Consider the following 27,201-nt stretch of genomic DNA (forward strand, 5'->3'; position numbering starts at 1 on the left):
GCATTAGTCGAGTCGGCGGTCGGAACCTCGGGCTCGGGTCGGCTTGCCGCGTCTTCTGCTTCTCGGCTCCCGGGCCGAGCTGCGGGGTTTTGAGGTGAGATGGGGAGCTCAGGAAGTGGTACGTGAGTCTGGACAGGGGTCTCCCGTTGTGGCGAGGGCCGGGTCGCGTGCGGAGGGGTCCGTTGGGAGACGATCGGGATGATGGTCTGGACCATGCTTGTCAAGGTTCGGACTTGGTGGGCGAGGTCGTGAAAAGCCTCGGGTGATACCGACGACGGGCCGGCAGGCGCGCCGTCGGGGGGTGATAAGCTTGGGTCATTGAACAGTCGCCAGTAGCGCTCCGATACCGCCGCGGGGCGGTCGTCGTGGGTTTCATTATGCGGGGGATGCTCCCCCAAGGCGGGGAGCTCGGTAGTTGAGGATCCGCCGAGGCGGATTCGCTGATCGCCTGACATTTGGACGGCCCCTCCTTCTAGCGCCAATCTGTTACGGTAAGTAACCTTTTTTAGCCGTGACCTCTGTGTCGACGCGGCTGGTTCAGGGCTCCAAATGGCTGGGATCAGACGCGGCTTCCCCGGGGGTGCTGTGGTGACTGATGTAGGGGATCTGACTGGAAAGTTCCACGGCGTCAAGTGGGTTCGGCAGCGGTCGAGTACCTGCACACAGGTCGGGTTGGTGGTTCGGCCCGACCCCTCCGACGATCAAGTCAGTGATGGTGGAGAGGAGTTTTTTGGATGAGATCGTCCCCCTTACCTGCTAGGAGCCAGAGGGTATTTATAAGTGGGTTTGATGTTACCTGATGTGCCATCCTGTCGGGGCAGGGTCGTACCCCTGATGGCGTCTGTCGTCGTGGTCGTTGCGTGGAAGGTCGAGCTACCGCAGGGTATGGGGGGTGTCAGTCAGCGCCTTCCCCTGCCTCGGCCGGCCATGAGGGGTCAGCCGAGGAGGTTGTTTGGGTATGGCGAGTGTGGGTGCGCGTCGTGTCGTTGTTAATGCACGTTCTGGGGCAGTGTGCCGCACAGGGTGTCCGACGTGGGGGTACATTACGTCAAATCCGGGGTGTTATGTCAAATCAATTTTTTACCCCTATCAATAAATATTTTGAGTCGATGTAGACCATGATATATGATTTTGACTATTAAACGGTTCTTCTTAACAATCTCATGACTTCTGCCACTCTTAAACATCGGTTGGAGATTGGAGATTAGTGCAAAACCTAATCAAATTTACTTGTGATGAAAATAAAAACATAAAGAATATTCATTTTATCGAGGTCCTCTTATATAATCATAGATTTAGATTTGGTACACATATTTGTAAATATATTATTAGAAAAATATTGTGCAAGTCATAAACGGTAGAGGTGTTCAAATTGAACCTAACCAAGATTTCAGTTCGGATCAATTGAATTGAACTAATTTATTATATATATATATATATATATATATATATATAATTATTTTAATTATAAACTGATTAATTGAATCGAATTAATCGAATCGATTAAATAAATTTGAATCGATTACGATTCAAACTATCTTATTTTAATCAAATCTAACTGAAAACGGTTTGAACCAGATTTTATTACGTCGACTGACACAACACATGGATATTGTTCGATTGGAGGAGCTCAAGTATATAGATATATTCATCAATCTCTATAAATTATGTAAGTATGTAGCCTTATATTATATTATATAGTTTGATATATTAAGATTCCTCACCTTAATAGACAATTGGACTCCAAAAAACGAAAAAGAAAAAAGTGCAAGCCGTTCTTACGTTTCCATGAATTGTCAAACAAGAAAGTTTTGTTTTGTTCTCCGTCACCTTGACATCGGGAAATTAAATCTGAGACTCCTTCCTGTGTACTTTGGCTCGTTACCACAGCTTGCATGGCGGGAGAGGCGCGCTGCAGAGCCCCGTGTTTCCTCTGAAGCCCTCCGCCGTCAAGGGAGCCCGATGGCGCGGTATCCGACCGCTGAGCCTGTTATCTGACACATCGAACTCGGTCAGTCGCGCGAGGTCCAGCACGCCCTCAGGTATGCTCCCGGAGAGCCCGTTCCCCGCCATCCCCACCTCCTTCAGCGCCGCCAGCCTCGCCATGGACGCCGGTATCCCGCCGCCAAGCTCTGGGTTGTGCGACACCACTAGCCTCTCTACTGTGTCCATCGCGGCCAGCTCCCCCACGCCCTCGTCAAGCCCCCCGGTGAACCGGTTGCGTGACAGATCCAGCGTCCGGTAGTGCCCCAAGGGGTCCTGCGTCCCCTTCGCCAGCACTGGCCGCAGCCGGCCGTACAGCTCGTTGGAGTGCAGGTCCAGGTCCATCAGCAGCGTCAGGTTCTTGAACCCCTCCGGGATCCCCGAATGCAGAGTGTTGTTGGAGAGGTTGAGCAACGAGAGCCCGGTCATGTTGCCGATCCACGGCGGGAGATCCCCCACCAGTCCGTTGCTGGAAAGGTCGAGGATCGAGATGGACGACGCCGACGACAGCCAGTCAGACAGCGGACCGGAGATCCCTGTGTCCGCCAGGACAAGCTTGAATATGTTCATCTGGCCGAGCCAGCTCGGCGGCCTGCCCAAGTGCATCAGGGAGTTGAAGGAGAGATCCAGCTCTTGGAGGTTCCGCAGCCGGGAGAGCTCGGCGGGGATTGGACCACCGAGGCGGTTCCGCGACAGGTCTAACGTCTGCAGATTGGCCAGGTTGGCGAAGCTGGAAGGGATCCTGCCGGTAAATCGGTTGTTGGAGAAGAAGATGTCCGTGAGCGTGGCGAGGCGTCCTATAGCGGCGGGCAGCTGACCGGTGAGCTTGTTGTTCTCCAGTATCAGTCTCTCGATGCTAGGTAGGCCGCCGATCGAATCCGGGATGCTCCCGGTGAGCTGGTTCTCCGACATCCTACAGAACTGCAGCGAGACCATACCGGCGATGGAAGGCGGAATGCTTCCCGTGATGCGGTTCTGGTTCAAGTAGAGAACCACCAGGTTTTTGAGCTTGCCTATGGAGCTGGGGATGCCGCCGGAGATCTTGTTCTCTGAAAGATCAAGAACAGTGAGCCTTCGCAGCAATCCGATCTCCATGGGGATGGAGCCGGTGAGGTGGTTGCCATGGAGGTCTAGTGCCTCCATTGCAGGTACCCGCCCGATGGATGCCGGGATGCCGCCGGTTAGCCTGTTGTTGGAAAGAGAGACCACGGAAAGAAATGGAGAGGTGAACATGGAAGGGGGAAGCGATCCGGAGAGGCGGTTGTTGCCGAGGGAGAGCTTCCGGAGTCGGGTGAGGTTTGCGAAGGCGGAGGGGATGCAGCCGGTGAGTTGGTTGGAGTCGAGGAGGAGGTGTTCAAGGCGGGAGAGGCGGCCGAGGGCGGGTGGAACGGGGCCGGCGAGCTGCTTGAGGTTGCTGAGATCGAGCAACCGGAGGGAGAAGAGGTCGCCGAGGGCAGGCGAGAGACTCCCGGCAATGGAGGCGTCGGAGATGAAGTCGGGCCCGGGGGAGAGGCCAGGGCGGGAGACGTTGACGACGCGGCCAGTGGCAGCGTCGCAGGCCACGCCGTCCCACGCGGAGCAACAGTCCGTGGCCGAGTCCCAGGAGCGGAGGAGGCCGGAGGGGTCGGCGGTGATGCCGGCCTTGAAGGTGAGAAGGGCCGAACGGTCGTGGGGGTGACATCCCTGCGACCACTGCAGCAACAGGGTGGAGCAGAGGAAGAGGAAGACGAGGCACAGCGGCTGCATGTTATCCATCTCTTACGTGAAAGAATCGACGAGGGTCGACAGATGTTCTCCCCAGTCGAAGAACTTGTGCAATGAAAAGGCGGTGAATCAAACTGGAGTAAAAAAGCATTCGTTACTGCCATGAAAGTGGCAGCAGAGGGTCTCTTAAGAGACCATTTCCTCGCAGTTTCTACTTTCTTTAATGGGCTCTCAGGTCGGCAGAAATGTGGAGATGCAGCAGCAAATTAGGCGTGGAAATGGAGTCTGCTGCTGCAGTCATGAACGGTCTCCAAGGAAACTGGGGTGAGGCCCCATGAAGCTTGCCTGGGTTCAGACGCCCCATGATGGAAGTGGCGCTGCTGACTTTAATGGGACCAGAGAAGAAAGAATAGGGGCGTCTCTCTGTCCCAATGGAGTATTTTATATCTCCTTCCTTCTCACCTAATGAGCTGTCGGAGTCGATGGGCTTCACTTGCCTTCGCCTGCCTTTCCAGGGTGTGTACTTGTGATGGCGCACGAGGCTGTCAACCACTCACCACAGCAAACTGCAGGTTGGGGGAACCTCAACTCATTGTATCATCTGGCTGTTTCTACAAGGCTTTGATACTGATTAGATATCGTTGCACACAGGCATTTAGGAAGCGAACGATTTCTTCTGTTACAAGGCAAAGGAGAGGAATGGCAGACGGCTAGCGCCCACAGGTCAGAGGCTAGATGCAGAAATCAAGGTAATGCGTGCTTTGAGATGCATGAAAGCAATTCAATTCGAGTGATATGAACTATAAATATGGTTGGTCATTTGACAGTGATCCTCTCTTTAGTAACACTGATCTATTATTTCTCGATTGCGCCAGTTCTATAATGCCTGTCATCATGGAACTGCGTTTCTAGGGATTCACTTGTAAGATATCAAGTAAGATTTAGGTTATCAGCATCCTCCAATTAAGGAACCCATATCCCCGTTGGCCCGACCTCCACTTCCACATACAAAACAAGTGAAGGAAATTTGTGGTTTCTGAGTGGATAAGACCAACGCAATGCACTAAAGTGACCTGGAAGTATCAGATGACAGTAGAAAGCAAGTCTTTGCACGATTTGTTTGGAGAAAAACAAGACAAACGTGACCAGGAAGTATCAGATGATAAGGATCACCAGCTAAAATGTACTTGGCTCACATACATAACCTTCACAAATCTGGATAATATAATGCGCAAGTAAAAGAGCCAGCTGTAGAAGATGCAATTGCCCTAAGCAAAACAAATATCACTGATAACCAATATAAGCAAAAGTGCTCAAACCATCTTTGACTATTAAGGACTGAAAATTAATTCCATGTGTTTGAGTTGAAACATCTGTTATTGTGCTAATAAACATAATATGCTTTGTTCTTATGTTTCATCACATATGGAAGCTTCTGATTTCTCTCCTCTTATTTGAGCTTGCTTTCCTATTTACATGTTTATTCTCTTTTATGCATACTCCTCAAATAATGACATTTACAATATAATCAAAACACACTCAATTGCATAGAATCTCCAAACTTGATTCCAGAGAAGGCACTAGGTTTAGTGGACACCAGACTCCTTAGGAATGATGAGGATTAAATAATCTGATTCAAATAGGTCCAATTCTAACCCTACATACTATGATTTACATGTACCTGACAAAATGAAAGCAAATGAGAAACTTAAAAGGCTTCAGAGAAGAAAAGAAAATTGATTACTTTGGTAAATCAATAAAAATCTGCTACGGGAACAGGTGGAGAAAGTGAAGAGTGATGGCACATTAGAAGCTTGAAGCTCCACTCAAGCTGAATCAGTTAGTTTCTCAGGTCGCCACTCGGATTTCTCTGCACAAAGTATTCCCTCTTGATCTTTGGAAAAGGTCAAACGGACTTCCCAGTGCAGTGATTTCAGTAGACTCTCAACTTCACTTGTAGTGACAGAATCATCACGAACAATGATTTTACCACCTGGCCTCACTATCCTATCAACCTCGGCTATCAGAGGCAAAATCTTACACCTGAAAACCAGTTGTAGTTTCTGTCACTGCATCAAAATACTACTTGTACAACAATCACAGTGCGAAAAATTGCAAGGATGACAAAAACTGACCTCTGTTTTATCTGAGAAAACAAGCGATCAGCATGCAGCAAGTCATAGGATCTGGGATAGGTGCTGAAAGATTCACACCAGTCATGGTAAATTCCGAAAAGCCCACGCTCGTATATTATGGGCAGCGTGTCAGGGTCATCAATATTCACCACATTCATGACCCAGACCTTTAAATCTTTTAGTGCAGCTGCAAATCTGCAAGCAAAGTAAGATTTTGTTGAGATGGAAGGTGGAATGATTCAAGAATTGCTAAATAATTCATAATTGTTCAAGCCAAATGGTACCCTCCATAGACTGCTCTCATGTCCATGACATTTCTCACGTTGGACCAGCGAATGCCAAAACCAGTGAGATAAGATTTTGCTACAACTCGCTTCCAGTGTTCATAATCTGATGTGAAATCAACAGGGGCTGGCTTCCTGTAGATTCCCATCTGAGAGCTGTTTAACCAGTAAGGGGGCACCTGCAACCGGCGTGGCCATTCTTTGGGCCACCGTGACGCTCTTTCAGATCCATCAACCGGCACTCTATGCATGCAGGGTTTTAAGGGTATGTGCCTGAGAGAAATAATAAACAAGAGCTGGAAGAAATTAAATGGACAAATTTAAGGCGAATACAATTTGTGCACTCTATGGTCAGTCTAGGGGGTTAAGAGCAAGCTTACCCAGACATGTGTGCTAAAAAAAAAAGTGAAAACAGATCATAATAAAGTTGTGGTAGTTCTGTGGAAATGTTCAACATGTAGAAGTGAGATCTAATCAGCTGTCAGCTTAACCCAAGTTTTAACACATCTACACAGGTTAAACATATAAATTTATCAAAATTTAACATATTATAAATAAATTCTCAGCCAATGTTTCATGCTCTAAATATTTGCTTCAAACTTCTGGTAATGGGATCTTGTGGGTGGACAAGATGTTTGCAACTCTGGAAGGCAAGTTTTCATGACTGCTTTAAGCAATCGCTTCTGCACCTTTGTGAGTCAAATGCAATCAGCAAAAAACACTAGGGTAGATCCCAGAGTTGATAGCATTAGTGAAATAGGAAGAGCTCAAATTTGCAAAAAGATTTTATTTGAAAAACAAATTTGCAAAAAGAACTACTTGGAAATTGATCAGATCACAGTACACAAAACAAAAAAGCTAACTTGAGAAAAGGTTTAAGCTTCTAATCTGCTTCAAGTTTACGAAATCATTGGTTTACTACTTTAATTACAGCTTGGATGATGCTAAGAATACTAAAATGGACTTGATTGCAATTTGTATTCAAACTAGAACAATAAGTAAAGAAGTTTCCATAGTAATCTTACCAAGCTGCGTTTGGATCATCCTCATCCTTGCACATGGGTGGACTATGACGCTTTCTATTGTCATAACACTCATTTGAAATAGGCTTACGATAGAAGGCAGCAGCAACAGAATTCAATTTGTCCTTCTTGACAGCAACAAGGTCCCAGCACATGGATATAGTAAGAGATTTCATGGCTGCAACAGCAAAATAGCACAATACTTATGTCAGCTTGGTTTGATGAAACAAAAAATGGCAATAGCTTGAAAACCAACCTTTCCAGATATCCACATCTTCTATCAGTTTCTGATAAACCGGTGTTGCTGACCAGACAAAGTATCCTCCGGGTCGCAAGACTCGGTTTAGTTCCAACAGAAGAGTACCACCTAGGATGCAGTTTGAAGACAAGTCTTATCAAGCAAACTGCAACAGGATCAAGATAAATATTGAAAGCACTGAATTCTAAAAGAGATACCCTCTGCATGCCATGGGACACGGCAGCGTGCACAATGCACAACATCAAAGACCATGCTGGGAAATGGCAGACGCTGAGAACCCATTACTGCAGATATTGCTGGGATTCCTCGCTCCAATGCAAACTGAACTTGAGCTTCATGTTCATCTTTTGGAGCAAAAGACATTGTAAGAACGTCTCTCTCAAAGAGATAGCCACCAAAGCTGGCCACCCCACAGCCAACATCTAGTACCACACGGCTACGCTTTCCCCAAGTAATATCACGTACTGACTGCAACCAGATCAAAAGATGCTATAAACAAATGCAACCAGAAAACCAGAACTTGATGAAGTCAACTCCCAAGTCTCATGAAATGGCATAATTATGGTTGATAATTGATAATAGAATGTAACAAAAACAAGCTTTTCTTTGTTTAAAAACAAAGGTACTAAGCCCAAAGATGTAGCAGGGAACCAGCGACCTCCTTAGTCACTATTGATGTTCATACCATATGTATTCATATATTTTTTTTCTTCAACAGATTAAACTGTCCAGCCTGGTCATAAACATGCATCATCCAACTTCTTATTAAACATGGAGTTGGTAATAATTAAGCATATAGTATGATCTTCTGCAAACCTAAGCTTCACCCTTTCTTCGGAGGTATTAAGTTCCTGAGCCAAGGCAAGCCAGTAGTCTTGCAGTCAAATGCTAAAGCTAGTTAATGGAAGAACTGAACTGATTAATGGAGGAGAAACCCTCTCATTGTCCTGAACTTCAAATAGTCAAAGAGGGAAGCTAAAAGTAGTACCATAAATATATAACCAACTGTCTCTAAAGCAGTAATGTTGGAGGATAAGATCCATGCAATTGTAAAAACACCGAAGGCAGGAAACATAAAAAATTCCCAGATGTATTTCCATAGAATTTAATAGCCATTTCTTGAGAAAAATCCTTTTTTATATATTTTAAAATTTTGTTAGATAAATGAGTTCCCCCAAACTATTCCCTGGTCTCTTAGGTACCTAACCCCTGTGAGAGTAAATAGATTCATTTGGTGGCTCATACCTTGGTCCACTTTAATCCTGAAAAAACAATCTTACTGTAAGACAAAGGTCCACCCAGGTATCAAATAAGCAACCTTACCATGGGACAAATTGCACTCTGATATATATTGTAAATTAATCCTTATAATGTAAGTGCCCCATGAAGTAATATTTATAATGTAAGTGCACTCTGATATATAATGTGTAAACTTTACTCGCTGGCGTAGGATGTAATATTTCTGAATATAATCAGACAGAAAGGATAAATGCTAGCACCTATCAGAAGGAGAAATCTGAACTCACCTGCTGGATGAAATCGATATAATGAAGTGCCCCATGTATGAACTGTGTTCCACCACCAGGAAACGTGAGGTATTCTCCTGTGACTTTCACCCAGTTCTGATGACCCTTCACTTCCGCAAGCTTTGTGCGAGGCACATTGCTGTACCATATCTACAGAGGACATCAATGGACATTCATAATCAGACACTGCCACAAAAATGTATAAGCAACAAATTTTTGGTATCAGAATTACCCTGTCTCTACTCTTTGGCCACTCGATGGATCGCTTGTATCCATCTGGAAGACGCACCAGGCATGTCGGGCCTTCCTCTGGGCAGTGCCGCTCTCGGTGTTCAAAGTGTCTGAAGCTATGTAGCTGCTTGATGGCCTTCTCATTGTCAAGACAAGGGATGTAGTCAGGGCCAGCAGTGACATTGCAGAGCTTCCACTCCTGTCCAAGTGAGTTCCCAGCATTCCCCTCTGAATCGCTGCCTTCGCTCAAATTCTCCTCTCTTCTCCTTTCCTTCTCGTTATCGGAGTGGTCGGCCTGTGTCGCCCATGGCATCTTCCTGTCACCGCCGCTGTCCTTAGATGCATCTGACTGTGCCCTGTCTGACAGAGACTCACCTGCATTAGGGTCATTCAGTTTCTCGCTCTGTTGTCCATTGCCTTCTTGTTCTGAGTCATTGGCGATCTCCTCTTCCATCTGTGGCTGCTGCTGGTCGTTGCCACCTCCTCCTGTTTCTTCTTGTTGCTGGCTCTCGTTTGATCCCGCCTCTGCTTTCTCATCAGACTGCGTTTGGCTCTCATCAACCGACTCTTCTCTCTGTGGTTGGTTCTCATTGGTAACCTGCTGTATCTGCTCCACTTGGTCATGGTTCTCGTCAATCTCAGGCTGGCTCTCCTGCTGATTCCCTAGGCTGTCACCTTCAGTCTGCTGCAGCTGCTGGGATTCTTGCTGGTTCTGCTCGCCCTCACCACCGGGTAGCTGCTCGTCGTGCTCCCTCTGCTGCTCTTCGTGGATTTGCTCCTCTTGACTGTCGCTCCCAGTCTGCTGCTGCTGCTCAGGTTCTCGCTGGTTCTCCTCGCCCTCGCGGCTCGGTAACTGCTCGTCGTGCTGCCTCTGCTGCTCTTCGTGGATTTGCTCCTCCTGGCTGTCACTCCCGGTCTGCTGCGGCTGCTGGGTTTCTTGCTGGCTCTCCTCCCCCTCGCCGACCGGTAGCTGTTCGTCGTGCTCCCTCTGCTCCTGTTCATGGATTTCCTCCTCGCTCAGCCGCTTGCCGTCCGGTGTTCCTCCGTCCAAATCGCGACCCACCAGCCGCTGATCTCCGCCACGATTCCCCTTCTCTCCCTCTTCCTTGTTCTCTCCGACCGGCTGCTCCTGGTTCTCTTCATTGCTGCCGTTTTGGGTCTCCTCCGCCTCCTGCGGACGCTCGAGTTCCTGCCTGCCTTTAGATTCTTCTTCGCCTCCGGACCTGTTCTCGTTCTCTCTACGGGAGGAAGCCGAATCGATCTGGTTCTCTTGATCCGAGCTCGTGTCCCTGGACTCCCCAAGGGAAGAGATCTTGGAACCGGACCTGTTCTCGTCCTCGCCACCGTCGTCACCTTTAATGGCGTCCTCCTCCGCGTCCGGAGGAGGGTCTCTGAAGGCGACGATGCGAGAAGCGCCAGACTTGGAGGCCGACGAATACGAGGAGGAGATACGAGAGCTGGTGTCGGTGGTCGCGTGAGGCGGGATGACGGAAGAGGAAGACAGCATCCACACTCCCAGTATGCAGAACGCCACGAAGACCACAATGGTAACGTAGTAGGAGAAGGACGACATGGACGACGACGCATGGCGCTTCCCCGCCCGCGAGCTCTTGCCAAAGCCAGCCATTGCCCCGCTCCTTCTCCGCCGCGCCTGCCTCCGTCGCCTGACACTCGCTCTAGCCCTTTTAAGCCCAGGGAAGCGGCGGGGGCGGAGGAGGGTGTTCAAAGAGGACAGTGGAACGGTTCAAGTCGAGATCGCGCAGATCCCTCAGCGTCGGAGGCGGAGGAGCGCGGCGGGATCCACGCTTCCAGCAGTAGCAGAGGAGGAGGAGGTGGTCCAATCACGGCACTTCACTCCCCTCCCGGGCTTCGCTCACCCTGAGACAGCTGCTAACTTTGTGCTGGCGAGTAAGGACGACAGCGGGGCGACAGACCACGAGATCGGGATCCGGGGATTGACGCGTTCAACTCGGACCGGGTTCGATCCGGAGAATCGGGATGGGGTCATGGTATGGTTCTCAAAAATCAGTTGGGATAGAGGTTAAGATCGGGTCTTTTTTTTTTTTATCTCCATCCTGCAAAAGAAATAATTAGTTATGATATTTTTTCGTATTAAATAATTCATTTAATGTCTGTTTTCTAAATATGATTGGTGCTTGTGTTGGTTAAACGTGCATTTAATATTATAAATCATTTCAGATAGGTTGTTCGGCATAAGGATGGAGATTGGTGATCTTAGAGCCAGTCAGATTCCACTTACCCCGGCCCCGTCGATGGGAGATGAAATGATTACAGGGGGGGGAAGACGGTGAGACTTTGCAGCATTCTACTTGTTTGTGTGGATTGGAAGGGAATAAAGTAGTCCATGTTTTCTGCTCGGGGACCGGAAGCACTCGCATTAGATTTGCATTGCATTTTGCACCGTCTTTTCTGACCTTCGTTTCCGCTGATATAACTGCAAAACACATTTGATAGAGCCAAATTTATTTTATGATTTTTTGATAAAACCTTTATCAACTAAACTAGTTAATACTTCAAATTGAGCATACCATAGAATAAGAAAACTGAGCTGTATGACATGATGGAGAATAATTCTTACTATTGTGCAATGCACCAAACAGAATCAGAAAATTAGAGTTCTCATACAAACCTGCATGCATGCAGAAAATACGAGATCATCATGGATGAAGCTTATACTTGGATATGCAGAGTGCATAGCGACAAAGTTTCGATCACATCTGCTTTTACTTCCTCATCACACAATCGAAAATTCTGCTCCAAATACAAAACTATGCGAAATGTCCAGAAGTATACAGCAGTATGAGGCTCTACAAACCACCTGTGTCATTTCTCCGATACTTCTACCACCTGATTCAAGAATTCTACAATCTGCCGGCACACTCACTGAAGATTGTGGTCTAAGAATGCATCCTTCAGAGAAGGATTTCAGGTTTGCTCTAGTGTTGTCACTAAAACAAAAAGGTTGCGGGTCATCAGAGAGACAAATTTAACGGGTAGTAAGAGCGAATTGTAAAGAAATTAAGCTTAAATAATTTAAAACCATCACATAGAACATTCCTGCTAGCTATTCAGGCTACTTGTAGAATTCACAAGGATCTTCTTAGTCTATATACATATAAGTAGATGTTTTGTCAAATGGCTATAGTTCTTACTCGAAGTGCTCGAACAATTTCCTTTTTTGCTCTTAGTGGTCCGCCACTAAGATACTCAACAAGGACTAACTAGTTGCCAAGAACCCCACCTCCTACAGACTTCCCAAACACACACACATTCTAATGTGTCAACTATAAAAGATAAAAGGCCCCAAATCCTACCGTGCATATTATGTTTCTTCATAAAAGCATAAAATTCTTCAGATGCAACTTCTCCTTTTGATACCAATGATCTTCAAGGAACACATTTTGATACCATTAAATAAGTTAACATCCAAAAGAACACAAGGTCACGAACCAACTTAATATGAGGTTCATTTATCTGAGATCACTGCAATTTTCAAAAAATACTTTTCAAAGAGTCAAAACCTTTGGTGGATTCGATTAATTGGGATGTTTTAGAAACATTTGCTGGACACACTTCCATTAGTTGGGGTGGGGAGACACCTATTCAGTTAATCTTAAAATGAAAAAAGATTTGCTGGATAAATGTCTAGAATCCATAGACCAATAGCCTCCATCATCAGCACACTATTTGATGGAAGAGTTAACTCATTAACTTGAAGAGACCAGAATCACATGGCTCAAAATGATTAAATTCTCATGACAGTAAACTCATCTAGCACTAGATATGCTCATACACCATCCTCCGCTATCAATATGAGACAAATTAGGGTGGTAACTAGGATATCACAGTCCCCCTTTTAACGAATGAGGACCTCAAAAACGCATAACCAGAGTCAGAATCATTCTGGTAGGACATTTGAGGTCCAACTCACCAGTGGCTTTGGGCCATGATGTGCCTCCAGCTCCATCTAATTGACACAACGTAATGAGATGATAAATTGACATAATGTTCCACAAAACAAACTTTCAAAAACATGTGTAAGAGATATAGAAACAGCAAAATGACCAACTAATAAGATGTAGTATAATAGTTACAGTTTATTGGTCACACGAAAAAGTAATTCAATCAAGTTATGAAAACAATCTCTTTGCTTCCACAGTCAAAGTTGCTTACATTGATTCTCGTCAGATTTTGCACTAGTGATACCTTGCACATAGGTGCCTTTTTATTAAAAAGAATAGTCTTGCCTCTTCTATCTTGCACTCTAAATAACTAAAGAAATATACACAGTTAAAAAAAAAAGCAATTGGATAATTATTTGAAGCTTAAATGGTTTTTTTTTTACCTTCAACAAGAATAACACTTGAAAAACATGTATTGATGTATAAACCTGGTCCATCATATATAACCTACTTAGAATATGTTTTGACAGTTGAAGTGGTTTAACCAGTATCTAGGAGAATAGCCAGTAGCTGTATATCCCGCTAAAACGAAAATGGTTAAGGCTTTCAGACATCTAATTTGCTATTTAATCACAAAATGAAGTCTATATATATTGCACAAACAAAAGAAACTTGCTTCCCTAGCATCTGCAACTTTGGATATTTCAGTTAGACAGTCTACTTCTGCAGTCTTCATGAAACATTTTGTGCATCTTTGTTGACTGCACATGTCGCTGCCCTCTTGTCCATTAAGTTAAATTGTTCAACATTAATAAGGAAACTGAGAATCAAGATACAAGAAAGTTATGACAAAAAATTGACACTCGACATCTGCTATGCAATGGGCCATAGAGGAGGGGGTCTCCAAGAAAACAATACATCTTAACTGATGTCACATTTGAGAGGCAAATACCTTCTAGGATCTAGACAAATTTATCATAAACAATATGAGGCCTGGGGTAAGGTTTCACAGGATCTGATAGGCAAAGACTTCTTCGGATAAAAAAAGATAATATAGCCATGTACAGATGCTTTGATGTCTGCTAAAACGTGACCAAACAATAATGAATTCTACTCCCACAACTATCATTTCCTTTTACTTGATGGTTCTCCCTACAATTTTTCTCTGATCCTTTTTCAGATCTTAATCAAGGAGAGCTTCCAGCAGAAAATTTTATCTTATTCACCTCCTTGTAAATTCCAATGAGATGATTCTTTCTTAAAGTCAGGCAAGAAAACACTTTTCTCACCCAGTCAATCAACATCATTTACATCCAAACCACTTCTAGAGAGTTACAACTCTGTGTTGTTGATAATTCTAGTAGATCTCTGCACTCCTTGTTCAAAACATTTTGTTTGGGAACCAATTATTACAAATTATTCATGTCACATTCACCTTATGAACAGAAATCCTCTCTGATAACCAATACACTTAATCACATAACCAACTGATCCATAGACATTTAGAAATGTTTCTAACAAATTAGTAACAACTGTGGTAGTCCATAAATTCATAAGCAAACAGCCATTACCAAGACATACTTTGATCCCTCTTAGGTGGTAAACCGTGAAGGTCTAGCATAAATGGCAAGTATTCATCATTGAATATGCAGCAAAACTTCTAGTGGACTTACTTTCTTAGGCACTCAGCAGATTTTATGTCAGCAATGACTTCCAAATAACACAAGCAACGAAATTTCCTGATGGTTATTCAGAGCAAATACATCTACAAGTCACATGAAGGATGAAAGAAGATCCAACCATCAGGGCGACTGTCACAGGGAACTTCAAATTTCACATATTCTACCATACAGATATGCATAATTGCTAACTTTTGTTCCTGATGTACCAAACAAAGAGAGTTCAGGAAGGTTACAGTAATATGCTAATGTCAAATTGCAAATCCAGGTACTTGTTGTCCTTTTTTAATGGCAAAAGTTCCAACAACTGACAACTAGTCAGCACATTGTATTGTGAAACTTACAACTTAGTTAGAACGTTATTCCTTTAAATTTTCTCCATGCTTCATGTAACAGATTATCTCCATCTCATCATCATCATCATTATTATTCTGCAAAAGATAGATGACGAAGGCAGGATTCGAGCCCAAAATCTTGCAATATACTGTCAAAGTCTTTACCATCGAAAACATCAACTCTTGCTTTGTTGCACTTTACGTTCTTAAAATACACAGGACAAAAGTTTCTACCTTAAGCATTTTCTTCATTTTTCATTAGATTACAGAACACATATCTAACACTTTTGAGTTAAATTCTTAATCATTAACCACGCTTTCAAGTTATTATGGTTATTAACATAAACCAAGCATTTCTTTTTCTTCTTAATCTTTTGATAGTAATTTCAAGTCATTGCACAATTTTTATGTAAACCATGATCAAATTCCGAAAATATCCCAACCGCCGGACATATCCACTATTACAAACGCCAGATGGTTTAGATCAAGAATTGCAGGACGTATGACGCCATTGTCATGAGTTGCAACACCCAAATAGACGAAAGTGATCCGAACCTGCTTCCGCACTTCTTCCGAAAGAGGGAGCAAGCCATTCCGATTTCCTCTTTCCAATCCCAAATAGTTCCCCAATGTCTTCCCCACAACCTCTACATCACAACTCTGTCGCGTATTATTATTATATTGAGCACCATCTTCAGGGAAAAACATCAACCAAATGCGACGGAAAAGGCTAATTCTAACCCTCAGCATTAGGGTTTAAGAAGATGGGACAAAGGTAGGAGGCCGGCCGCACCTTGGAACAAGACGGCGAGCGCCGTCAAGCGGTGATCGGAGCGGCCGATGCCACGGTCGCTGTCGCGGAAGCGAGGCAAGAAAGAGTCGGTGTGCTTTGATCCCGCGACCTCTCTCCCTCACCGTCGTTTCTCGGGCGGGAGAAGAACCCCATCAAGGAAGCCGGGAATCGGTGTTTCTTGAAGCCTTGGGCCTCTTAATGGACCTAAGAGACCTTTGCAGCCCATCAAACCATTTCTGGAATATATATATATATATATATATATATATATATATATATATATATATATATATATGTGTGTGTGTGTGTGTGTGTGTGTGTGTGTGTGTGTGTGTGTGTATATATGTGTATATATATATATGTGTGTATATATATATATATATATATATATATATATATATATATATATATATATATATATATATATATATATATTCAATAAGGTTAATACAAGTGATAATTTGATTGAACGAGTCAGCTTTCATGTTGGATCATGAGCTCAAAATCACCATATAGTTTTGTCGTGATTTAGGGTTAATTGAAATCTAATAATACAAGAAACTAATTGCCTATAAGAAAAGTACTAACACTCAATTTGTGACCATCAAAGCCTCATCCTTCATATTTAGATGACTTGTAATTTGATTATGAAGTCAGTCCAAGGATTCAAATGTCTTTCTGTCATACTCAGCCATTTTCTTTATTTATTAAGGGAAATGGTGTTTTGAGTAAAGAAGCTGATTTTATAAAATTAGGCCACAATTATGCTAACCACATTAACAAAAATAACGATTAATTGCATTGCATTGTGTAACTTAAAAAAAATGCAAATCAGACACTGGAGGGAAACACCTTTTAATACTTTCCACTAGCAGAAGTCCATTGTACCTCTAATCCATTAAAATTTCAGCATTGTCATCTAACAACTGTTGTGATATATCTGTCAAGTCAAATAGTTTTAGATTGAGCTTTGAGATTGAGTGAAGAAGAATTTTCTTTTTGGAATTGATAAACAACAACTGAGCCTATTGACCAAACAATTTTTCTAACCAATCTTCAAACTCTGGAGCAGTTCGGAAGAAAAGCACTGCATGGTTAGGTAGGTAATGCTGATATGTGTGCATCAAAAGATAAACATAGTTGCTGGAGTACAAAAGTCTGCCATAAAAATTTCCTTGCTTCTCTACTTGCAAGCTCAGCATTTTACTTCCTATCATTCAGTATGAAGAAGGTCAGTCTACAGGCAAAGGATTGAATCATTTTTGCCTTTTGCCTTTTGCCTGATTGTTATGTATCCATTTTCAGGATCTTGTTCTTTATTTCTTCTTTCTAAACATTTCAGAGGTGAACATGGTTTTAGTTTCTTCCACCTTGAGTTCTGAAGTGGCATCATTGAGCTGCTTTTCATATTACTGTACCAACCAATTTACATGTCACAGAAGCATTTTCTCAGGAATGCTAAAATGGGCAATGTTGCTAGTGATGAATTATCAGGCTTGTTGGTGATTGAACTTGGCAATCTAGGCTCCAAAATTTCCCATTATGATGCAAAATGGATCCACATGCTCTTCTGAATCCTCTTAAAAAGAGTTCTTTTCAGTGTATTTAGTTTTACATAAGAAAAAGATATGGCAGTATCAGTATGTAGTTACTGTTGCATGACTTGTGGTCTTGATTTGCTATCAAAAGCTCCAACAATTCATACCGATACATGAGTACCATGCATCTACTCTTATCCTAAAGTGGTGGAAGGAGAAGAAACTGGTTGCAGATCATTCTAAGTTGACTTCTTGGGTGGTGATCATTCAATCTTTTGGTGGGGGTGCCAAATAAATTCATCAACTTAACAAGTATATGCTTTGTGAGGGATTCACCAACCAACCTTGTCTTTTTATTCACCTTCCTTTTGAAACTGATGTGCTTTCATTCAGTAACAGTTGTCCAGGTGCGGATGGAAGAAAATTTTCTCCTGGCTGCTAACTCGCTTTTTCTTCCCTGTTGCTGTCCATTGCAAGCTGCAATGTTTTGCATGTGTAAGTGATTCTGGAGTTCCTTCTTCCATTCCGTTGCCATCGTTTTCGGTCGCTGATTCAGCTCTGTCCAATCCTGATAATTGAGTCCTTTTCAGGCTATATCATAATATGTCATTTCTACTTCTGAAGAATGTCATATTTTTAAGGCTCTTACTAATCTTCTCGCAACTGCTGATGCATCAAACAGACATATAGAGCCCACTCTTTCAATCAAAACCAGAGTTTATCACATCGACAACTACGTTTTCCTACCAAAGCAGTGGAATCATCCGTCTTGCTATCAGTCCTGAATGTTTCAGCAGGTCCTGAAGCATCAATGAGCTGTACAGTTTATCATTGCCCTTCACTCTCAATATTTGGTATTTGAAGTAGGTTTCAGAAGTCAGCTTGAAGTCTCTGTTGATGCTAACCACTCCATACACGTGGAAACTTTCAAACTGGGAAACACCTAAAACTACATCTAATACTACTAAATCACACCATCATCAAAGAGTAAAGAGATTTGACCAATGTAGATAACTAGTCCCCTTCATTCTTTAATAGTTTGGTGGAGAATATGATGATCTAGTCACAATATACAAGTCCAACAAGCTCGTTTTGCTTGCAATTAGCATGCCAGTGGTTGAGAAGAGCATACAGAATAAAACATACTTTTGTCTCCAACGCCTGCTTCTCTGTCAGTGTGGTCAAAGTAATTCGTCTTAGGCATGAAGAGTGACCATTAGGAGAAATTGCTGAAGCCAGTACTAATAATCTGTAGCCCTTGTGTTGTCATCCATAAACTTAATCTGAATTATATGAGCAAGACTCCCAGCTCTCACTGAGCAACACTGTGGGTGTTTTCTGAGTTCAACATTAGACTACCAAGAAAGGCTCAGTTGATTCCATGGCTTGGATCTTGTTCAGCCAAGGCTCATAGTAGACATAGAACATTCCTTGCTAATTCCTGAATTCAATGCCTGACTTCTGAAGGAAGAGCAAAGAGCTACAGCCTACCTGCCTACAGCTTTGAAAGTTGGAGACTTGCTCACTAAGATACATGTTCCTATATACATATGTATACAGGAACTTGGATGTGCTAATTCTTCATGTCATCTACTGTCTACACCATTTGACATTTTGTGAATCTTGGGCAAACATGATAAGAAAGTGTTTGATGCGAACAGAAGAAAAGTCATGATATAGCTTTGATGTTGGTGGAAGCCATACCAAAATAGTCTTTAATATGCTAAAGAAAAAGTAGTATAATCTTCATATAATTATGATTATTATTTGTTCCAACAAATATATCTTAGCATAATTGTTCCAGAAAAAGCATCATATGACATGCTTTCTCTGAGGATCAAAGAGAGGGAAGAGAAGAACACAAAATGAGAAGTAATTAAGACGACCGAGCTTATTGTCGATGGATGATCTACAATTGAGTGCACTACACGGTGCACTACAAAGCTACTCCACTTCTGCTTCGCCTACCTTCTCGGCAAATTCTCCGATCCCACATCTCCCTCTTCGAAATCCTGGTAGTCCAGCAGCCACTCGCAGCACCCTTCGTAGTCCCACGGCACCTGCCCGGCGGCGGCGATGGCGCCGTAGTTGTCTTCGTTGCCCGGAAGCTGCCACAGCTCCTCCAAGAGCACTGGCGCGTCGTCTTCCCACAAGCAGTTCATCAGAGGAAGGTCCGCGCTGCCGGCGCTGGAGCTTGCTTCCGCTGGGTTCTTGTTGTCCGAGGAAGGGATGTGGCCTTGGTTTCCTGGCGACTGGAACTGGTCTGCATCGGACTTGGAGTCGGTGGTGACGGTGGACTGTGAAGCTGCGGGGCTTGCTTGCCGATCGAGCAGTTGATGAGTGACGGGATCGATGCCCCTCCTAAGAAGCTTTTTCTTGATGTGTGTGTTCCAGAGGTTCTTGATCTCGTTGTCCGTTCTTCCCGGTAGCATCGCCGCAATCTTCGACCACCTGCATGAGTGTTCCACGGGCTTCGACTCTATTGTTATGCGTGCGCGTGCTGTGACTGCATTCATGAGACTACGACGCATGCAAACACTGTGAAGAGGAAGAGAAGAGAGAACCTGTTCCCGAGGCGAGCATGGAGATCGATGACCAGCTGCTCCTCCACGTCGCTGAGCAGCCCTCTCCTGAGGTCGGGGCGCAGGTAGTTCGTCCACCGAAGTCTGCAGCTCTTGCCGCACCTTAGCAGCCCGGCAAGCTTGGGGACGGCGCGCCAGCAACAATGGCCGTTGGCGAGGATGAAGCCGACGAGCTTCTCGTCCTCCTCCGCCGACCATGGCCCCTTCTTCACCCCGAGCTTGTCGCAGCACGGCCGCCTCCCCATCCCTGATCCCCCGCCCCGACCGCGAGCACCTACCAAACCCTGGTATTTAAAGCACCTACCACCACCTCTCTCTCTTTCGCTCTCTCTCTCTCTCTCTCTCTGTGCAAACAAGCCATCGCCATCGAAAGGAGCCCCGCAACTACAGTACTGAACTAACCTGTGCTTTCTCTGCACTGGAGTGACAGTGATGGTCGCCGATGTGATAACCAAAGTACTTCTTCCCTGCAGCGAATACTCTTTGTTGCAATCTTACTCAACTTTTCATGATTACCAGCATCATCATCCCTGCACTGATAGATCCATCTGAATACAAGTACACTTAACGAGTGGATGGATGATCTCACCTAATGCCTCATTAGAACATGCGTGAGCATTGCGTAGAAGCTACGTTGGATGTCACCACAGGGATTAGCTTATAAGGTTGAGGTGTACGTCATGTTATATACGATAAGGACTGTCTCCTCCATGCGATAGAACTTGGAACTCTATAGTGGTCGATCCGTTCTACTTTTGTGATCCATCCTAACATGATTGCTCACTGGAAGCATCTGAAAAATGGAGGATCAATATGCATTTTTTCCTTGCAGAAAAGAAAAGGGTAGTATAATCATGTTTATTCCCTATCACCTTTTACGATTTAAATTTTGACATATGGATTTTAATTACTAATATTTTTATTTTTTTCAAATCCAAAACTTTGTGATAAACTGTCAAAGTTTTTACTAACCAAATTACTTTAATACATTCAAAATATATTCGTTAAGGTTTTGAACCCTCAACATTTAGACTGATTTTGGTCGCATCAACATTAAATTATAATAAGATTATTCTCCTAGTGAACTTAGATATTGTTGTATTATGAAAGTTTTGCTGAGAAATTTCTCCAGATTAAACATTTTAGCCTATTTGATTAATTTTTTCTTCAATATCATTGTATTTAACATATATTCTTCATGCGCTCTCTCTCACATAGGGTGACAAATAGCGTAACCTCAACATGTAAATCTTAGATTAATGGGGGATATATTAACACAAACACGTCAATTTATTTCAGCATTGTTCCAGAGACACTTAGCTACACATATGCGTGCATGATTTTTGAGGCGTCCCAAGAACGCATTTTATTTTGACGGATACTAGCCGAATCACATCGAACAAACACTAGGCAGCCACGGCCTTGGCCTTCGCCGCCGCCTCCGTGCTCTTCTCATCGGCCTTGATACCCTCACTCTCCTCGGTGGCTGTCTCAGCGCCATCCGCCTTGGCCTCGCTCACCTCGGCCTCGGCTTCTTCTTTGCTCTCCTCCTTAGTATTATCATTCGATCCGCCCGGAGCCTACGCAGGCATACATTAAAGGAGATATGAGAATATGCAGAAAGGACTAGTGAAGAGAGACGATGCAGTACTAGTGCACCTCGATTTCTGGTGCCTCGGTGACGTCCACGGCAGCGGGAGTCACGTCGGGGACGACGGGGATGTCCTCTGGACCCGTGCCGTCGATGTCCTTCGGCTTGCTCGCACAGCCACCCATGATGAACACTGTGGCTGTGGGGCTGTAGGATGGCTGGCTCCGGGGGCGTGTGAGGAGTGGTATGTGTCGAAGGAGAGGAGGTGAGGGGAGATGACGACCGTGCAGGGGTATATATAGGGATCAGAAGGTGGTGGTAGCGAGGAAATGGGCGGTGGCGAGCGAGAGGAGGGAGAAGACAGCGGCTGTCAAGCCCTATGCATGTTGACCCTTTCTTTCTGGGGTTTGACCGAAAAACGAAGATGTAATCAACGTTACGAATATGGGCAAATTCAATTAAGGGTTCGAATTATGACATGAGAGTTTGAGATCAAAAATGCGGAGTAGACAAATAATATGTTCGTTCTAATTCTAAATTACCACAATTGGCTCCAATTATATTAGATAGCATGAAAGCATCCACATCATAAAAAAGGTGTATTTTCATATACTTGGATGTGTTGCCGAGTATGTTTATTTTGGGTTTATCTAGCAATATCATATTTAGATTTAGTAAAGGAGACAATGGTGGATTAAATATAACGTTTAGGATAGGATGGAATTGGATTAGCTTCGGATACCAATAATAATAATAATAACATAATAATGATGATGATGATGATGATGATGATGATGATGATGATGATGATGATATCCGAATCCTCCGTGACATATATGTTTTTATTTTTCATCCTTAGCAGTGGATGATTATTAGAAAATTTCAAATATATTTTTTTTTAATTTTGAAGCCTGTCTATCAGATGTATTAAAAATAATATCTTAGGATGAATATAAAGTTAAGTAAATCATTTTTATACCAAGAATTTAGGAATATATATTTGCTTGACACGTTGGAAGTAATTAATAGTAGCATGATTATTTTTAAGCTTATTATTTTTTCAAAAATAATGATCATACGAGTTATAGATAGAAATTCAAAATAATCAATAAAATAAATTGAACAATCATTTAAATTAATATTTGAATATTTATGTTAAAATTTTAGAAATGGTAATGATATTAGTAATAATAAAAAATGTTGAGCTACAGAACACGTGTCAGATGATATATGAGGTGGGCTATATTTGGTCCGGCCCAATAGGAATAGGAAGATGTCACAGAGAGAGAGAGAGAGAGAGAGAGAGAGAGAGAGGAGGCGAAGAGAGATGATATACCGGAAGTGATATGGGGAGGCATCGCCACTGCCAGCGTCGCCGGATTCTTCGTCTTCGGATGTAAGGTGAGTCGTCTACGCCGCTTTTGCTTGTTCCCCTTTATCCTCCAATTATCCGCTCCTTTTTTTTCTCTTTATTTTTATTTTTGTCATGATCTGCATTTTGGAAATATTGGAAATTATGTCGTCAATAGTGGAAATTTTCTCGAAAAAATGGAGAAAAGAGAGGATTTTGTAGGGCAATACAATGAGGTTATTGTCGATCTTTTAATATTTTTGGGGGAAATAATGATATGGAGATGTGCGATCTATGTGAGAAACGAGTGATCCAAAGATCCACTTTTGTTCTCAATGGACAGTCATTGTCATTCATTGGTTCGAAGAGCTTGGAAATTGGGGGAATGGAGCTCAATCTATGGCCCAGTGGGAAGAACAAGAACCTCACCATGTTCATTCACTGGGCATATTGAAGAAACAAATGTCTTGACGCTTTGATGACTCAGTTTTAGACACTCACGCAGAGGTTGAGGCACCTCCTGGAATAACTTGAGGCAACTCTTTAGATATAATACTTCTCTTACAGGATCTACAGTCTCCTCATCCATGTGTTTTTCTTTTCGATGTAGTATTCATCCTTCCTAGATTCTGTGAAATCTTATACGTATTTACTTCATAAGTTTAGTGAGAGTCTTATACATAATTACTCCTAAACTAAAACATCTAAAATACATATTTATGACCTAATCATAATAGGTTCATCTTATCGATCGCTTTGGTACAGGATAAAATGAAAAGGTTAGCGGGAGCCTTATACTCGATAAGCGTAATTAGGATATCTAAAATGTTTGCCTATAAGCATTTATCTTCTTCAATTAGGTATCATCTCGATATAGGATAAAATTAAGAGTTACTTGATATGCCTAAACTAGGGCATCTAAAATCTTTAGCAATAAGTTAATAATAGCAGTTTCATCTTGTCCAACCTGGTGCCGTTTCGATATAGGATAAAATGAAAAGATTAGTGAGAGATTTATACACAGTTACTTGATAAGTTTAAACTACTATATCTAAAATGCTTAAATATAAGCTAATAATGATAGGTTTATATTATCCTATTAGGTATAACAATTGTACATGATAAAATGAGAAAAAATATTTAAGATGGTAATGATACATTGTTTTAACTTTATACACAATCATATTTTTCCTCTTATATGTTAAGCCTCTTGTTTGGAGAGAGATTCATCTGTTTGGCCAATTAAATAGGCATTTCAATCTTACTCTTATTTCTCCCTCTTCTCTGGCTGCTACAGGCTATCAGCATGGCAAACATTTCTACAAGTTATTGTAAGTGCATGTTTAGGTGAATTTGTGATCCAGTCTTTTAGTTTCGATAAATTCCTTTTTAAATCTCAATGAGCTCATGGATAAGGTGGCCTTGTCATGGAACTTGCAGGAGAAGTTTCAAGAGTATCTGTGCCCTGAGAGTGAAGGGCTGTGACTGCAGGACAGGGCCATCGTTGAATCAAACAGAGCCAGAATGAGTTGAAAAGAGACATGAAGTTAAGATGTGCAGCACTTGGATGATGCTTTCTTTCTTTTGTCCCACTGTGTGAAGTTTCAAGCTAAAGATTATTTGAAGCTTCAGAAAACAAGTCCGACTTGTAGATTTGTAATTTGAAGCTTCAGATGTTTTTGATTTGTCACACTTGTCTTTGCCACCTGACACTTTGGCTCATTTTCCTTAATTTTTCATAAATTCATTATATGTTTTCATGAAGTTGATAGTTGAACTCAATGGATTAACTGCTCCATTAATTCATTCATTAGATTTATAACGTTGTAATCCGAAATAATTGTAAAGATAAATTGTAAAGGTAAGATTCGAGCTAATAATAAATTTATCATTTCATGGAAGCAAAACTAAAGGTGTTAAGAGCAAGGTTCGTCGTACTATACCGACGTTTCGACCCGGGCTCGGTATGGTACGGTACCGATGTACCGGGTGGTACATCAGGGTGTATCGAATAATTTTATATCTTTTTCATACTGTAGCATTGCTATAGTATGGTACTGTAGCATTGTAGCAGTGCTACAGTATGGTACTATAACACTGTAATAATACCGGACGGTCTGCGTATCAATAATCTATTGGATCGGTACATACCGTCCGATACGGACGGTACGTTTTGATATGACAGACCTTGGTTAAGAGTTCGGATAAATGTACATGTCTTACTTAAATGATTATAATTATTAAAGATAAATTATCCTAATCATCATCATGATTAGGATTCTTAAATATTTTAATCGGGTGATTAGTAATCTACAAAGGCTTAAACTCATAGGAACGATCCGATACATACTCCAAAATGTCTTCTCATGATTGAGCATGACTTTTGTTACACTCACCGTAAAGTGAGACGGGAAGAATCTCATCACATCCACCATGTTTGGCTTTGTCCTCACTCAAAGACAAGTCGAAGCAACTTGCTTCGGCAGCAGTACAAAGGACAGGACAAACATGAGGGGCGTGCAATCTCATGTAAGATAAGGACGCCGCATGCAGCCATCCGCTTATTCTCGGTACCAAACGTAGAATAGAATGGCCAGGTTCGGATCACCCAGCACAAGGAAGCCAATGGATTCGCGAGCGCTGCCGCCAGTTTCCACCCCTGGTTTCCACTCCTTCGGCCTGGATTACCGTAGCCATTAATAGCCTCCTCGGCCACCTCCCTTCCCAAGGCCAACAACATGGTCTGTCACCCACTGGAGGTCGAGTGACGAAGAGTCTCGAAACGGAGATCGATATGCCATCTCCGAGGTTCTTCTTCGTCGACGAGGGACGGCGCCAGCACTTCCTGGGCGCCTGCTTTCTTTGTAAGAAGCCCATCGCCGAGAACGAGGACGTCTTCATGTACAGGTTCGTCTCTCGTCCACCTCGTGCTTATCTCGAAGCAGCTTTTGGGGATCAGCGATTGATGGGAGTGGTTGTGTGTGTCGCAGAGGGGACACGCCCTTTTGCAGCACGGAGTGCCGGTGGGAGCAGATGGACATGGATGAAGCTCTTCAGAACGAAGCGAGGACGCAGTCACCGCCTCCCGTGAAGCGCAAGCCGAGCTTGATCGTTCGCTCCGAGTGTGATGAGAACCAGTTCGTGTCCGATGCTACTGCAGTTGTTGCTGGCTAAGAACCAGCAGTGATCTGTGGGCGAGAAAGCCTGTTGTGGCTCTATGAGATCCTCCTCGGATTCAAGTCCAAGTTCATGTACCTAAGCTGGAACAAAGCTTCCAGGAGAACAACAAAAATCCAAGCAAAAGAAACCGAGGATAACAAGAAGAGAATGAGTGAGCTGACTGAAAGAAGACTAGAGGAGATGTGTTTTGTATGGTTATTATTTTCTTTTTTTTCTGTCTTTCGGGCTTGATGTACAAAAGAAGAGAGATCAATGTTTCAATATCTTTTGTATGGATTGGTTTTGCGTCCCCCGAGTTCTTTAGGTTGAATCTTGTTTCTAATGTTCAAGTCACACACAGCTGAAGGAAATGCATGGAGGATAGGCCGTGGCAAGGCCACCGTACTCAGGAGATCGTATAGGGCATATGTATGGGTTGATATGGCGTCGATGGAGGATAAATATATGCTTTCTACAACTTGGAAAATGTATGGATCTTACTTACACAATCTGACAGCTGACTGGAATTTGGAGACGTTCTTTTGAGTCTTTTGATATGATTTGGATAAGAGGGTTAATCCAAATGACCCAAACGGATAGGTGCGTTCCTTTTCCTTTTTCCTTTTGAGATGATGGATGTCCTCTTCTCGCTCTCTCTCTCTCTCTTCTCTCTCTCTCTCTCTCTCTCTCTCTGAGCAAAAGGCTATAGTGATAGACGTCGGAGAGGAGAGAACGTCAGACCAACAGCAAAACACACAGAATGATCAATTCAATGGCCTCTCTCTCTCTATCGGGGTAATTACATATTATCTTTATAGTTAATTATATTTAATATTAATATATTAATATATTGAAATATTTAATGATCATACTGTCTCACGTATTATCATATATAAAAATAGTATTAAAAAAACAATTTTGATTCTTACCATAGAGTCATCGCCTTATGGACATATTAAGCATAACAAATTATAAGGAATAATTTATAATTATAATTTATGGGCAAAGGTCAATAGTCATAATTTAATAGATGTGGGAGGGGAGAGATAGTAAGATCATAGCAAAATCACACACAAAATAATAATAAATTCAATGGTCTCTCTCTC

At 43.0% G+C, this 27,201-nt stretch overlaps 4 protein-coding genes and 1 long non-coding RNA gene across 6 annotated transcripts; 2 read left to right on the forward strand and 3 right to left on the reverse strand.

The window, feature by feature from the left end:
- Positions 1-1,657: 1,657 nt before the first annotated feature.
- LOC135659627 (LRR receptor-like serine/threonine-protein kinase GSO1) lies at positions 1,658-3,753 on the reverse strand. Its single transcript, XM_065176311.1, has one exon. It carries the CDS (start codon positions 3,736-3,738, stop codon positions 1,882-1,884), a length of 1,857 nt encoding a protein of 618 aa, XP_065032383.1. The 5' UTR covers positions 3,739-3,753; the 3' UTR covers positions 1,658-1,881.
- Positions 3,754-5,195: 1,442 nt separating this feature from the next.
- On the reverse strand, positions 5,196-16,037 carry LOC135584581 (probable methyltransferase PMT27). Of its 2 annotated transcripts, XM_018825297.2 has the most exons (11): positions 15,875-16,037; positions 11,795-12,113; positions 11,405-11,599; positions 9,146-11,219; positions 8,914-9,063; positions 7,585-7,855; positions 7,385-7,495; positions 7,132-7,306; positions 6,107-6,379; positions 5,823-6,017; positions 5,196-5,730 (listed from the first exon to the last, which is right to left on the reverse strand). In XM_018825297.2, exons 4-11 carry the CDS (start codon positions 10,769-10,771, stop codon positions 5,514-5,516), a joined length of 3,018 nt encoding a protein of 1,005 aa, XP_018680842.2. In that variant the 5' UTR covers positions 10,772-11,219; positions 11,405-11,599; positions 11,795-12,113; positions 15,875-16,037; the 3' UTR covers positions 5,196-5,513. The 2 variants fall into 2 exon arrangements, with proteins under 2 accessions (XP_018680842.2, XP_065032384.1); XM_065176312.1 differs by lacking the exon at positions 11,795-12,113.
- Positions 16,038-19,201: 3,164 nt separating this feature from the next.
- LOC135659668 (MYB-like transcription factor ODO1) lies at positions 19,202-20,313 on the reverse strand. The gene is made up of 2 exons (XM_065176313.1): positions 19,977-20,313; positions 19,202-19,863 (listed from the first exon to the last, which is right to left on the reverse strand). The coding sequence occupies exons 1-2, from the start codon at positions 20,237-20,239 to the stop codon at positions 19,377-19,379; spliced, it is 750 nt and encodes a 249-aa protein (XP_065032385.1). The 5' UTR covers positions 20,240-20,313; the 3' UTR covers positions 19,202-19,376.
- Positions 20,314-22,864: 2,551 nt separating this feature from the next.
- Positions 22,865-24,696, forward strand: LOC135672567 (uncharacterized). The gene is made up of 3 exons (XR_010513014.1): positions 22,865-22,986; positions 24,234-24,267; positions 24,377-24,696. It is a non-coding gene; the product is annotated as an uncharacterized LOC135672567 (long non-coding RNA).
- A 929-nt stretch (positions 24,697-25,625) lies between these two features.
- Positions 25,626-26,392, forward strand: LOC135672568 (FCS-Like Zinc finger 1-like). Its single transcript, XM_065181061.1, has 2 exons — positions 25,626-25,843; positions 25,927-26,392. The coding sequence occupies exons 1-2, from the start codon at positions 25,731-25,733 to the stop codon at positions 26,108-26,110; spliced, it is 297 nt and encodes a 98-aa protein (XP_065037133.1). The 5' UTR covers positions 25,626-25,730; the 3' UTR covers positions 26,111-26,392.
- The last annotated feature ends 809 nt before the right edge of the window (positions 26,393-27,201 follow it).

The sequence above is a fragment of the Musa acuminata genome, chromosome BXJ1-4, assembly GCF_036884655.1.
Source record: "Musa acuminata AAA Group cultivar baxijiao chromosome BXJ1-4, Cavendish_Baxijiao_AAA, whole genome shotgun sequence".
Lineage (NCBI taxonomy): Eukaryota > Viridiplantae > Streptophyta > Magnoliopsida > Zingiberales > Musaceae > Musa > Musa acuminata.

What these genes read in the sequence shown, in the direction of transcription:
- LOC135659627 (XM_065176311.1), bottom strand. Translation starts at nt 3,738, where the DNA reads ATGGATAACATGCAGCCGCTGTGCCTCGTCTTCCTCTTCCTCTGCTCC.
- LOC135584581 (XM_065176312.1), bottom strand. Translation starts at nt 10,771, where the DNA reads ATGGCTGGCTTTGGCAAGAGCTCGCGGGCGGGGAAGCGCCATGCGTCG. An exon ending in ATATCGATTTCATCCAGCAG is followed by an intron (nt 7,856 to 8,913) that starts GTGAGTTCAGAT and finishes ATCTGGTTGCAG; the next exon opens with TCAGTACGTGATATTACTTG. An exon ending in GATGATCCAAACGCAGCTTG is followed by an intron (nt 6,380 to 7,131) that starts GTAAGATTACTA and finishes TATTTCTCTCAG; the next exon opens with GCACATACCCTTAAAACCCT.
- LOC135659668 (XM_065176313.1), bottom strand. Translation starts at nt 20,239, where the DNA reads ATGGGGAGGCGGCCGTGCTGCGACAAGCTCGGGGTGAAGAAGGGGCCA. An exon ending in CATGCTCGCCTCGGGAACAG is followed by an intron (nt 19,864 to 19,976) that starts GTTCTCTCTTCT and finishes ACACTCATGCAG; the next exon opens with GTGGTCGAAGATTGCGGCGA.
- LOC135672568 (XM_065181061.1), top strand. Translation starts at nt 25,731, where the DNA reads ATGCCATCTCCGAGGTTCTTCTTCGTCGACGAGGGACGGCGCCAGCAC. An exon ending in GAGGACGTCTTCATGTACAG is followed by an intron (nt 25,844 to 25,926) that starts GTTCGTCTCTCG and finishes TGTGTGTCGCAG; the next exon opens with AGGGGACACGCCCTTTTGCA.